The sequence below is a fragment of the Myotis davidii genome, unplaced genomic scaffold, assembly GCF_000327345.1.
Source record: "Myotis davidii unplaced genomic scaffold, ASM32734v1 scaffold150, whole genome shotgun sequence".
Classification (NCBI taxonomy): Eukaryota; Metazoa; Chordata; class Mammalia; order Chiroptera; family Vespertilionidae; genus Myotis; species Myotis davidii.
The window spans coordinates 963,352-976,393 of NW_006283437.1; the positions used below are offsets into that span (position 1 = coordinate 963,352).

Sequence of the window (13,042 nt, forward strand, 5' to 3'; positions counted from 1 at the left end):
GGAGAGGAACTCCCCACCTCAGGTGGCCCACCCCCCATGCTGGGCTGCAATAATGTCAACTTACAATCTGAATGTCTCGTTCCACTCGGGGTTGAGGGAGCACTTGATGGTTTTGGTCTTCTGTTTGCTCTCACTTTTGGGGTCAGGAATGAGTTTCAGTTTCACATAGGGATCTGACAAGCCATTGGGGTCCATGGGGACAAGGTTTTTAGCATCTCTTACTGAAAAGAGAGAAAGCACTTTCAGCATGAATAGCGCCCAGAACGTTTAAGCACCAACGGGCAATGGCTGTAGAGCCTGTCTCTTGGCACCACACTCACTTCATGGCAATTTTATTTTATTAACCTCAATAGCTAAGATGTAAGCAAAGCAAGACAAACTGATGAGATGTGGGCTCTGCTCTGTATTGGTCTAAAATGGATTGCTGACTTTCTGCACTCGCCCCCTCCACCCTCAAGGTTGACTGTCCGTTCTCTGAGCGTGTTCCCACAGAGGCCACGGGAAGACTGGCACCTTCCATTTAGCACCACGTTCTCAAGGCTCGTCCATGTTGTAGCACCAGCGCTTCCCTTATGCTAACAGCCCATTGTACGGACAGGCCACTTGCTCACACTCCTCAGCTGGCCAGCGTTCGGCTGTTTCCACCTTTGGCCATTGTGAATAGGGCTGCTATAAACATGTGTGCAGCCTGACACAAAGGCTCACGTATTGTATGATTCCACGGATGTGAAACATCCTGACCAGGTCATTCTCATAAACAGAAAGCAGACTAGCAGTTGCCAGGGGGTGTGGTAGGGGGAGAGTGGTGAGTGACTACTTAATGGGTATGTGGTTTCCTTTACAGGCAATAAAATTTCTTGGATCTAGACAGAGATGATGGCTATGTGCACACTATGAACGTACTAACTGCCGTTTTTTCTGTTATGTGAACTTTACTCAATTCAAAAAAAAAAAAAAGAGCCAGAAGAGAAAAAGATGTCCACTAAACCAAGGTACACCCATCATCCATGCAGCACGTGTACCCAGAACCCAAACAGCCCATAGAGAAGAGACTGGAAAAATAGTGGCTCCCTCCTCAGTCAAGAGCACAGCCTGGAGAAGGGAAGAAAACAGAGGGCAGGAGGTGTAGGTGCTGGCCACATCCCGGTGCGATACATCGGGCTGGAGAAACAGGAAGAAGTTCATTAGTAGCCAAGGGAAGAAGATGAGAAAATGGAAGTTGTGTAGATCTTGTGAGTTGTACAGATCTTAAGGATACAGTGCCAACCATCTCACTTGTGAAAAAAATCCAAAGTAATATATTGGGTTGAATTAAGCTAAGTATTAGAAGGCTAATATATAATGACTGCTAGCAAGAATGCAAAGATGGTTCAATCTTAGAAAATCTATTGTTAAAATAGTCATCCTATTTACAGGGCAAAGGGGAAAACCACCAGATCGCTGCAGTTAGCTAGAACTAGCTGATTCCATTCACGGAATAAAGGCTGTCTGAAATAATAACCCACAGTTAATGATAAATGCAATCCCTTAAACTAGGAATGAAACAGATATCCATGACCACTGCCATGATTCAACATTGTTTATAACTGTCCCAAAAGTGCGATAAAACATTAGAAATAGAACTTTGCATAGCAGGGGATACAGCACCCCGTTACTTCCGGCATCCTCTGCTTCTACCCATCAGTTACCTCCCGACTGGAGCTTGTCATCCCAGAAATGACACCACTTCCTCAATTCAATCTCATCCCAAGTCTTACATCTCATTCCTGAACCAGGAGCAAGCGTGTTTCCTTTGATTCAGTTAAGTTCCATAGCAAGTCCCTACTATGTGTAGGCATTCTGCTAGGAACAGAGGACAAAAGGGACAACATAAAATGCTGATCCTGTCCCCCAAAAAGACATAAAACCAAATTTATGCAACATATAGTTGATTTCTAATGACACAGTAGCCAGGTTGTACAGTGTTGTGGATACAGGGCTGCAAGATGTCGGAGTCTGCATCTTCCCTATAATTACTTCACATTCCTGAACTCAATTTCTTGACTGATAAAATGGAGGTAATGCATAACTCATTGGCTGTTAGGAGAGTACAATCAGATAGAGAATATACACGTTTGGCACAGAATCTGGGGCCTAGGGAATAGTCAATAAATGCTAGCTATATTACTGTTATTTCATTACTAGAAGCCCAGTACACGAAATTCATGCACTGGGGGGGGGGGGCGTAGGTCCCTCAGCCCAGATTGTGAGAGGGTGCAGGCCAGGCCAAGGGACCCCACTGGTGCATGATCGGGGCTGGGGAGGGACACAGGAGTTGGCCAGCCAGGGAGGGGCTGCGGGAGGGCTCCAGGGCATGTCTGGCCCATCTTGCTCAGTCCCCGATCACCCAGACTCCAGCAATAAGCTAACCTACCAGTGGGAGCATCTGCCCCTGGTGGTCAGTGCAGGTCATAGTGGCTGATCAACCGGTCAACTGTCTGCCCCCTGGTGGTCAGTGCACATCATAGTAAGCGGTTGAGCAGCCTTAGCATATCATTAGCATATTGCACTTTGATTGGTTGAATGGCTGACTGGACACTTAGCATATTAGGCTTTTATTATATAGGATTATTTGTCATTATTACTCACTGCCCTCCTTTACTACATTTGTCCATTTTATTATGGAGATTTAACCATTTCTGAAGGAGCTGATATGAAGCAGTGGTTTCTCTTCCTGAGAATAGTGCATCTGACCTTCACACCTGACCCCTTCCGGGAGCGCCTTTCAAACCCCAGCACGCAGCGGGTCTCTCAGGCTGGGCGGCAGAACCCCAGCCCCACCCTCAGACAGGCTCTGACTCAGTGAGTCTGGAGTGACCTGCTCACCTGCTTTTCCAACAGGTGCCCAGGTGAGCGCATGCACAGCGCACAGTAGGTGAAGTATAGACCTGGTACAAGTCCTTAGGGTGCCCGTGCAGCCTCCCTTTAGAGCAGCGGTCTCAACCAGTGGCCACAGCATGTTTAACACCTGCAATACCTGACTGTTTAGTCAGGGCCACTGACGTCTTTTCCGTGAAATTGTCACATAAAAAATGACAACAGCCAACACAACAATAGCCAGCCAGTGTGAAAGAATCCAAATTATACCTATTTTTTGTCAGATCAGCAAAAGCTACTTAATACATTTTGGTGTGCTGCCGAATTTTAGTAACTAGTTTATACGCCATGAGATAGGAAGGTTGAGAATCGCTGCCATAAAACACAAACTCATCTCTTGGGCTTCTCTTGGGCCGCTGGGAACTCAGGGGGACTCATCCACCACATCGTCAGCTGCACAGACACAGGGCCCGGGAGCTCTGACATGCCGGGAAGCTGGCTGACTGGCCACACCTATGCAAGTGGACACAGCTCATCTTCTTCCCTCCGCCAGGGCCAGGGCCAAGGCCAGGGCCACACCCTTCCCCGAGCGGAACTGACATGGCACCGTCACAGGAGAGCACGAGTCCCTCGGAGGGCGGAGACCTCACAGCTGCCCAGAGCGTGCTCTGCACAGCAAGAGCCCTGCATTCCCAAGCCAGTCTCACAGCGAGTGGTGTGCAGTGACCTGCCCTCAGCGGCTACTTCCCGCGATCGAGGCTGACTCCACCCTCTCCCGACCCTTAAGGCTCCTTTCCTCCACTTCCTCGGTCCGTCCTCTGCCAGGGCCAGCAGTTTCTGTGGGAGGAATGGAGCTAGCGGAACTGGTTCTGGGACTGACACTGGGGCGCTCACATCTCCAGGAGCCATGGCTCCTCACGGCTGCATCATGAGCGGCTGACAGCAGTTACAGGCCTGACCCGCCTAAAGCTGTTCAACGTCAAGTCCTTTTCCCAGCAGCGAGAGAGCCGCCGTGTGTGGAGGGAGCCACTCTCGAGCCCACGCGTGGCCACAGACTTTGATTTTCCTTGAGAAATACTTCTTTTCTATCTGGTTAACATCCAGCAGATGGTACAGCGTGCTCCCCCCGCAAAGTTCACTACACCGCTGGCCGCGAGTGGGTGTGAGCACACCGATTCACAGGAATGCTTAATCTGAGGGAGAGGTAAAGCAGCCTGGTTTGGGGGTTGTGAACAAACGAGACCAAATTTAGCCTTATCTCCCACACTCTGAATTTATTACAAAGAGAATGAATCCTTTTATTAATGGTGTATTCATCTTTTTAAAAATTCAGTATGCACCTGTCCTGCCCTGGCCAGTTTGGCTCAGTGGATAGAGTGTCAGCCTGCAGACTGAAGGGTCCCGGGTTTGCACGTAGCTCAGTTGCAGGCTCAATCCTGGCCTTGGTCAGGGCGAGTGCGGGAGACAACGAATCAATGTGCCTCTCTCACATCAATGTTTCTCTCTCTGTCTTCCCTCTCCCTTCCACTCTCTCTAAAAATCCATGGGGAAAAATATCCTTGGGTGAAGATTAACAAAAAAACAAACAAAAAGAGGAATCCATTATCCTGGCCTGAGGGACCCCATCCTGTTTCTCAAAGACTGTAGAGGAAGGGGTCTGCAAAGAGATGCTTAAACACTCAGGGTCTGCATCGCTGAGCGCTGGGGAGCCATGCATGGACACGGGACACCCTCAGCACATCCCCCAGCATCCAAGCAGGGTAGAGGGAGAGAGGCTGACCAGGTGGAAAATCTCATAGCCACCCCTCTCTTTTCGCTACCCTGCCCTGCCCTTCCTCTATTCCAGTGACCCCGGCCTTCGGTTAGCCCCAAGGGGAGCCCACTGCCCTGCCACACCTTCTTCAACTGCAAGCTTCTTTAGCCCTCCTCTCGCCAACCATCCCTGATTCCTGTTAGCTTATTACTTCTTCTACCACAGGTTCTCTGATGCTGTGGCAGTGAGCACTGGCTCCATCAGTCTCCTTCCAGCCCCCTTCACTGGCCTTCCCCTAGGACCTCAGCTTATCTCTGATGACAACACAAGCACGCCCGGGGTCTCCGGCAGCCCACATTGGGCACGTGGTGGCCACAGGCCCCTAGGACAGCCGGCTCCCTGTCCTGCTGCGTGGCACAGCCTGCACACATGGGCCTATCCATGTGGAGACAGACTTCCCGCTGGGAAGTGACGGTGCCATTCGCGCAGAAAGCCTGTCGAACCACGGCAACTGAAAGGATGGTGAAGAGCTGGTACCCGGGAATCAGGGGCCACATGATAATCTGACAAGCAGCTCAGGGGAGGCCTGCATGGCGGTCCTGCAAACTCAGACCTAAAGTCACCACAAAGGATGGTCTGAAATTAAACTTTAACTAAAAGCAGTTATGGTGGGCAGTTACATCCTTGGCCGGTATCTTCACTGACAAGGTCAACCTTTACCTCAACTGGGCCTATGTGTCCTTTTGCATCTATGATAACACCCTTGAAATGTCTGGGTAACTTGTAACTTCCCGTTTTTCTGGACCCCTTGGGGCACTATCTAATGTGGGCGCCAGGACAGATACCACAAATTCCTTCATTATCATGTTAATTGATCCTGCCACCCACCTAAGCATGTGTCTATCATTTTACCTTTTATCCAATCCCAGGGGTTTCCCTGCTTTGCTTCCTCCCGCCTCTCTCGTCTACCACCAATGGATGTCGTGTAACCCACCTACGTCCCTTTCCTTTGATCGCAATGTGTAAATACAGATGTAACCCGCCCTTCTCCAGAGTATTGTCTCAATTTGTTGAGGTTCTGCTTCCCAGCATATGTCGATAGTTTGGCTCAAATAAACTCACAAAAATTCTTTACAGGTTTCCATGGCTCTTTACGTTAACATCACTAACGGTGCTCTTAGAACATCCCTAACCCTCCGTGGCCCTGCCTCCAAAACGCGATAAAACCACACCCAGCTCAGGGGCCGCTGGCTGACCACACGGCGGCCTGACCAGGACAACAGCCCCCGCCTGTATCTGCTGTCCTGTCGCTCTCAGGAGCCCCAGTTTGGACGATAAATTATATGGTCACCCTAATCTAGGGGCTAACGTAGAATGTGAAGCACATGGCAGAGGCTTAACAACGCCGGCTTCCTTTCCCCTTTGAGCCTTTGGATGCCGTTATGTAACTGTCTAGCTACGTCCCAGGGCTAAAGGAGTGCCCTCCAATGGGACTCTGCTACAGATGCAGTGGGCAGAGGCAGCAAGGGAATGACAGACGGCCTGAAGCCAAACGTCAAGTCCACCCTTCTCCGCTGCAGTCCAGCCCGCTGGCACCCCACCCGCCCAGCACTTCCTCTGAACAGCCAATCACCCTGTACTCTCCAACTACAGCTGACATTCAGTATTATTTTATACTAGAGGCCCCGATGCATGAAATTCGTGCAAGAGTAGGCCTTCCTTCCTCCGGCTGCCGGAACTGGCTCCCCTTGCAGCCCTGGCTTCGTCCGGTCTAATGAGCATATTACACTTTTATTATTATAGATTAGTTTCCGGTGGACGGCATAGTGGTTAGACATTGATCCGCGTTACCAAGTGTTCCCCTTGATCTCCCCGCCCGGCACCAGGCGGAGGTATTACAGTATTAGTGACTACACCCCCCACGCCGTGCTTCACATGTCAGACCACTTTGCAACCGCCGCTCTGTACCTCTTAATCCCTTCACACTGTTTATCCCACCTCCCAACCCCCTCCAACCTGCCAACCATCAGTTTGCCCTCTGTACCTATTACAGTCAAACCTTGTTTCTCAACGTCTCCCATCTCGAACAATTCAGTTCTCCACCAAGTTGTCCACAGGAAAAAGGTCTCAGTTTTCTAACCAAACTCGGTTTTCTGACAACCCTTTCAGGCTGACACCTCAGCATGACAAAAAGCGTCCCAGGCAACAAACAAAGGAGAGAACGCCTTTGCTGCTGAAAAAATCAACAATTAGCACAATTTTAAAGCATGGAGAGGCCGTCAAGAGTGCTGAGCGCGTGCAGGAAGCAATGATCGCAGGAAGCTGAGGTAGAAAAACTGTTGTTGATTTGCATAAAGGAAGAGCAGTGAGCCAGTGACAGCATCCGAGGCAGCGATGGGGGAAAAGAGAAGATGTGCATGCTGACCTGAGAGACAGCCTGGCAGGAGTGTAGAAAGTGGTTCCTTCAAGGCTAGGGGTGGATGGTGTCATGCGTTCAGGAAAAGAAATGCTTATTTATAGATTAAATGGATTAATTCAATTCACATTATTCCTAATAGGAAAAACGATTCAGGTTTTCAAGCAAACCGCTTCTCCAACAGCCTTCTGGAACGAATTAAGTTCAAGAACCAAGGTTTCCCTGTAGCATGTTTCTATTTTGTTTCTTCATTTTATTTTTTAGATTCGACATCCAAGTGACATCATATGGTATTTGTCTGTGTCTGACGTTTCACTTAGCATAATATCCTCTAGGTCCACCCATGTGTCACAATGGCAAGATTTTATTCTTTTTTTAGAGTTGTGTTAATTCCATTGTATACATGTACCACCTCCTCTTCATCCACTCACCTACTGATGGGCACTCAGGTTGCTTCCGTATCTTGGCTATTGTAAACAATGCTGCAATGAATATAGGAGTGCAGATATCTTTTTGGGTTTCTTTGAGTCAACACCCAAAAGGGAAATTTCTGGGCCACAAGGTAGTCCCATTTTAACCGATGGAGGAACTTCCTCACTGTTTTCCACGGCGGCTGCACCAACCTGCAATCCCATCAACCGTGCCCAAGAACTCCCTTTTCTCCACATCCTCGCCAGCACTTGTACACAACCCAATAACATCCTACCCTTTTATTTCTTTGCTCCCTTTATACCATTTTTTTTTACCACATCAACTCCCCACGCCGCTCCCCTCTCCCCCATCCCTTCACTCTGGGCCATGGGCGCACTGCTGTGGTATCACTTCTTTCCTGTCCCGCCCACATGGAAAAGCCCTCCACTCCCTTCTGGCCAGAGGCCTGGACGTCTCTACCCTCCTGCCCGTTCCACAGCACACTCTGCACACCGCTGGGCCTCAGGGATGTCTGACTCGGAGAGTGCACTGAGACTCACTGATGGCCTCCCACACAGCTCAGCCCCCCGCCCAGCCTGCAGCCTCTTGGGGTCCCTAGTCAACCCCTCCCATTCACTAAGAAGCAATGTCAAGAGCTCATCATTTTAAGCTCCCACCCAAGTCCATCTCGTTCATATTACATGCGTGTGTCATGAACTTCTACCTCTATGATGTTTTCAGCAGAAAATGTGAGCTGGGCAACTTCTGGGGCATATGGGGGAGAATTTAAGGAGGTTTCTTTGCAAACTAATATGTCACCAGTTTTGTGGATTCTAGGAAAAAAGGTGCTCCTCCTATTGAGGGGTTCAAGCTTCAAGGTAGACATAGTTGGTATTCCCTTTAATTATATTACTTAACGTATCTATATCCATATTTTTACCAATCTTCTCTGTTAAAGATGGACAAAACATATTTAAAGCCCTCTCGTTATGGTATTTCCAGAAACTTCTCCTTTCATCTCCAGTCGTTTTTGTTTTGTGTATTTTGACCCCATGTTGTTTGAGGTTCACGCCTGCATTTTAGTCTTAGATTTTATTTTTCATCATCTTTTGATACAGTTTGTTACTTGTCTCGAACTGTCCTTGTGAGCAGGCCTTTCCCATGCGCCTGGTCTCCGCTCCGGCAGAGCCTGACACCCCGCGTCTGGCCTCTGCATCTAGCACTTCTCACGACCGTGTTCATTTCTTTATTCCCTTTCCCCTGCCATCACTCCTTGAGCTTGCTTCCATATCACTGGCTACACTTGTTGTAGGAGGCATTCCCCTGTTGGGTGTGTCTGTGCATTGTAATTTATTTTATCGTTTTAAATTACTTCTTAGTATCATAACATATCCTTCTTGCTTATGCCTTCCTCTTGTCCAACTCCTTTTTCATCTCCTCTACTGCCTTATCCTCCTGCCCCCGGCTCTCTCAATCTCTCTCTCTCTGTCTCCCTCTCTCCCTCCCTCCCTTTCCTTCTCCCTGTCTTTCGTCACTCCTTTTCATTGGTACATAGTATTCCACTGTGTGGACGCACCAGTTTGTGCATCCATTCCCCTGCTGAAGGGCCTTCGACTGGTTTCCAGTTCTGGTGATAGAGCTGCCATACGTTCCATTTCTCTAGCATAAATTCCTAGGAGTGGAATCACTGAGTTACATGCTAAGTGTATGTTTAACTTGATAGGAAACTTGTTTCCAGAGTGATTGCACCCCCTTGCCTTCCCACAGGAGTGACCGAGAGGCCCTCCGGCCCTGCGCCTCGCCAGCACACTGTGTAACAGCGTTCGCTGCCATCATATTTTAGCCATCCAGCAGGTGTGCAGTGGCGTCTCGTTGCAGCTTTAACCTGATCTCTAAGGATACTGGATATTTTCATGGATGCAGCTGCCATCCTTGTACTGCCCTTGGGGATGTTTTTCAAGCTTTCGGCCCATGTTTTTGGTGGGGTTGCTTTCATACTAATGGGTCTGAGAGCTCTTTAGTCTGGACACGGTCCTTTGTCAGCATGCGATTTGCAAATATTCTCCTGCAGTTTGTAACTTGACTTTTCATTTTGTCGCAGTGTCTTTTGCAGAGCAAAAGTTTTTATTTTTTATTTTAATGAAGTTGAATTTATTGTTTTCTTCCTTTTATGAGTCAGTTTTCAGTATCAGATCTAAGAATTCTTTGTCTGGTTCCAGGTCATACACTTGCTTGCCTATGTTTCCTAAAATTGTATACATTCACAGTTTACATTTCAATCTATGGTCCATTTTGAGTTAATTCTTGTATAAGAAATGAGGTGGAGGTGGAGGTTTATTTTGTAGGATGTCCAACCACTCCCATATCATTTGTTAACAGATTGTACTTTATTAATTTCACTAGAAGCCCATTGCACAAAGATTCGCATAATAGGCCTTCCTTCCCCTGGCTGCCGGCACCAGTTTTCCTCTGGCTGCAGCAGAGAAGCCAAGCCTCAAGGCGAGGCTTCTCCCCTCCAGCCGCAGCGAGGCTTCGAGGCTAGGATTTTCTGCTGTGGCCGCAGGGGAGAAATCAAGCCTCTTCAGTCTTCAATCTTCACTCTGGCTGGAGCCTTCAGTCTTCACTCCCCACCTGAGTATGTCATTTAACTGCCATTTTTGTTGGGTTAATTTGCATAGTTATCCTGATTGGCTGGTGGGCATAGTGGAGTGACACCAATTTGCATGTTTCTCTTTTATTAGTGTAGATTGTTTTTAAAAAGCCATATATTTGTATGAGTATATATCTGAACTCTATTCCATTTCATTCATTTTTTGAATCAACCCCTTTGCCAAAACTTCATGGCTTCATTACTGAAGCTTTATACAGTAAATCATATGATTGAGTACTTGTGATGCCTCCAAATTTATTCTTCTTCTTAAAAAATGTTTTGGCCCTTCTAGTTTCTTTGTCTTTCCACATAAATTTAGATTCACTTTGTCCATATCAACCAAGAATTCTGCTGAGATTTTGATTAGAATTTCATTAAGCCTATGGATCAATCTATAAGAATTAGCATTTTTACTATGTTGAGTCTCCCAGTCCATGAATATGGTATATCTTTCCATTCTTTAGATAGTCTTTGATATCTTTAAATGTTTTGTAATATTCAGCATACAAACCCAAGACATATTTTTTAGTTTTATATTTAAATATTTCAAATTTTTAAAATAAATGGTGTTTTTTAAAATTTTGGTTTCTAATTGTTAATATATTAAAATAAAATTGATTTTTTTGTGTGTTGACCTTATATCCTGCAATCTATCTAAAGTCACTTATTAGTTCTAGAAGGGTTGTGTTGTTGTTTTCTTAGATTCTTGTGAGTTTTATACATAGACAACCATGTTTCCTGTATATACAATGAGTCTGATTTCCCTATCCAATCTGTATTTCCCAATCTTTTATTTCATTTTATTGTCATTGTACTGGCTCAGTATTCTGGTACGATGTTGAATAGAGTAGACATCCTTGTCTTGCTCCATTGCTTAGGAAGAAAGCATGCAGCCTTCCACTACAAAGTATGGTAGTTTGTTTATTTTGGGTGTTTTGTTTTGTTTTGTTTTGTTTTGTTTTGTTTTGTTTTTTGGGTAGATGTCCTTTATCAGGGCAAGGATGTCCCCTTGTATTTTCAGTATGCTGGGAATGTTCATTAAATTTTGTAAAATGTCTTTTCTGCATCAATTCATATGTTCCTGTGGTTTTTCTTCCTTTAAATTATTAACATGGTGATTACACTGATGGTTTTTTGATTATTGAGCCAGCTTTGCATTCCCCAGGAGAAAACTCATTTAGTTGCAGTGTATTGTTCTTTCTACATATTTCTGGATTTGATTTGCTAGGATATTGTTGAAAATTTTTACATTTACTTTCTTACAAGACATTTATCTATAGTTCTATTGTTTTTGTCTGGTTTTGGTATCAGGTTAACCTCATCAATAAGTTAGAAAGTGTTCCTTCTATTTTTCATGCATCAGTGTTATTTCTTCTTTAAATGTTTGGTAGAATTCCACAAGATAAATTTTATTTCAAGCATTTCTTTATCTGGCTCCCACAAATTTTGATACGCTCTAATTTCATTGGTTCAAGATATTTTCTAATTTTCCTGGAGACTTCCTCTTTGGACCATGGATTATTTAGAAGATTGTTTTAATTTTCACATTTTCCAGTGGGCTCTGCTGCCACAATTTTAACTTCTACCTAGATACTCTTTACTAAGCCTTAGAACATGGCACACAGCTCTCCACCAGACAGCTTGTACTGGATGTCCAATAAGTGTGACCCTCTAAACAAATCCCTGCATAGTCTTAGAAAATGCCTTATTAATATTATTCACTATAAAACTACGTCAAAGGAGAAAAGCCATATATTATCTTTTAAAAATGACAAAAATGCCAGTGACAAAATTTAATAATCATTCTTACTTTTAACTCTTAGAAAAAGAGGAATGGATGGGTGCTTTTCTTGCCTTAGTAACTTACCCAAGGCCTTCCTCAGGCTCACTGTAACACTCGAGCCTTTCAGGTTCCATTAAGGCCACCATCAAATTAAGAAAGCCCTCCATCACCATGGAACCGAACACTGTTAGGATGTACCAGGCAATGCAATTACAGAAAAGTGCTGAGAGGCGTAGGTGTTGGAAAGAGGAGACAAAGTGAGCTAATGTCTAAAGAGATTCCTCAATGGTTCTGGCAGGTGACCGACATGCTCTTTCCAGTTTGCAGCCCGGGAAATGCTTCCCATGTTTAACTCCCAGTCATACAGTGGGACTTCAGAAGAAGGAGAAGTTAAATACATAGTCTCAGTTGAGCATGAATTCCTTTTTTAATTAGAAAAATAAATGTTCCTGTAAATCTGAGAGAAAGGACCCATGGCATCCACTGGTTACTGGAAGGCCAGTCTTGTGCACATCATCCCAAACAAACTGGAACTGGATACAACATGCATGTCCCCAAGATCCAGTGCCCTGACTCCCCGTCCCGAGTCTGTCTGTCACCGCACACACCATGCAGCTGCTGTGCTCTGTGACTGGGGAAGTCGGGGCTCCAGAGTCCACTAAACCCAGCTGCGTGCCACCTCTTCTCCAGTCCCCTGGTCACTCCGGTCCTGCAAACACTCACTGTGACTCTATCCACCCTCAACCCCGGGAGCCCAGAGGCTGCTCAGCTCCACGGGGATCCGAGCTCATCTCCCTCTGACATCTCACAAGCCCAGTCTCTCAGCTCCACAACCGGGCGGGCAGTGTCGCCGCTGCGATCCCAGGGGCCGTGGGGCGGCGTGCTGGGCTGGAGGCAGGAAGAGAAAGAGCTCTTCGGACCAACTTGGAAAACTGGCGTAAACTGTGCATGAACACCTGTTCCCCGGCGGCCCGGGGTCTCTCCCTGTGCCCCAGATGGATGGTTTGGGAGTAAGACACCCAACACGCCAGCGGCATTCTTGTTTGGAGACCACCTCCTGCCTCAGGCTGAGAGGAAATCAGAAAGACGAGGCGATGGCTTCTTCGCCGCACTCAGCACAGGACCACGCAGCCCCCACGCCTGGCCCACACCTGCCCGGCCACACCTGCCCGG

The 13,042-nt window shown here is 46.7% G+C and overlaps 1 protein-coding gene across 1 annotated transcript in view; it reads right to left on the bottom strand.

Annotated features, from left to right (window-relative positions):
* Window positions 1-13,042, bottom strand: part of PRKCB (protein kinase C beta) — a gene marked incomplete at its 5' end in the record, with an annotated part of 308,734 nt that overhangs the window by 80,848 nt on the left and 214,844 nt on the right. Inside the window, one exon of the mRNA XM_015563848.1 lies at window positions 65-221. Within this exon, the coding sequence (XP_015419334.1) occupies window positions 65-221 (157 nt within the window). The remainder of the gene's footprint in view (window positions 1-64; window positions 222-13,042) is intronic.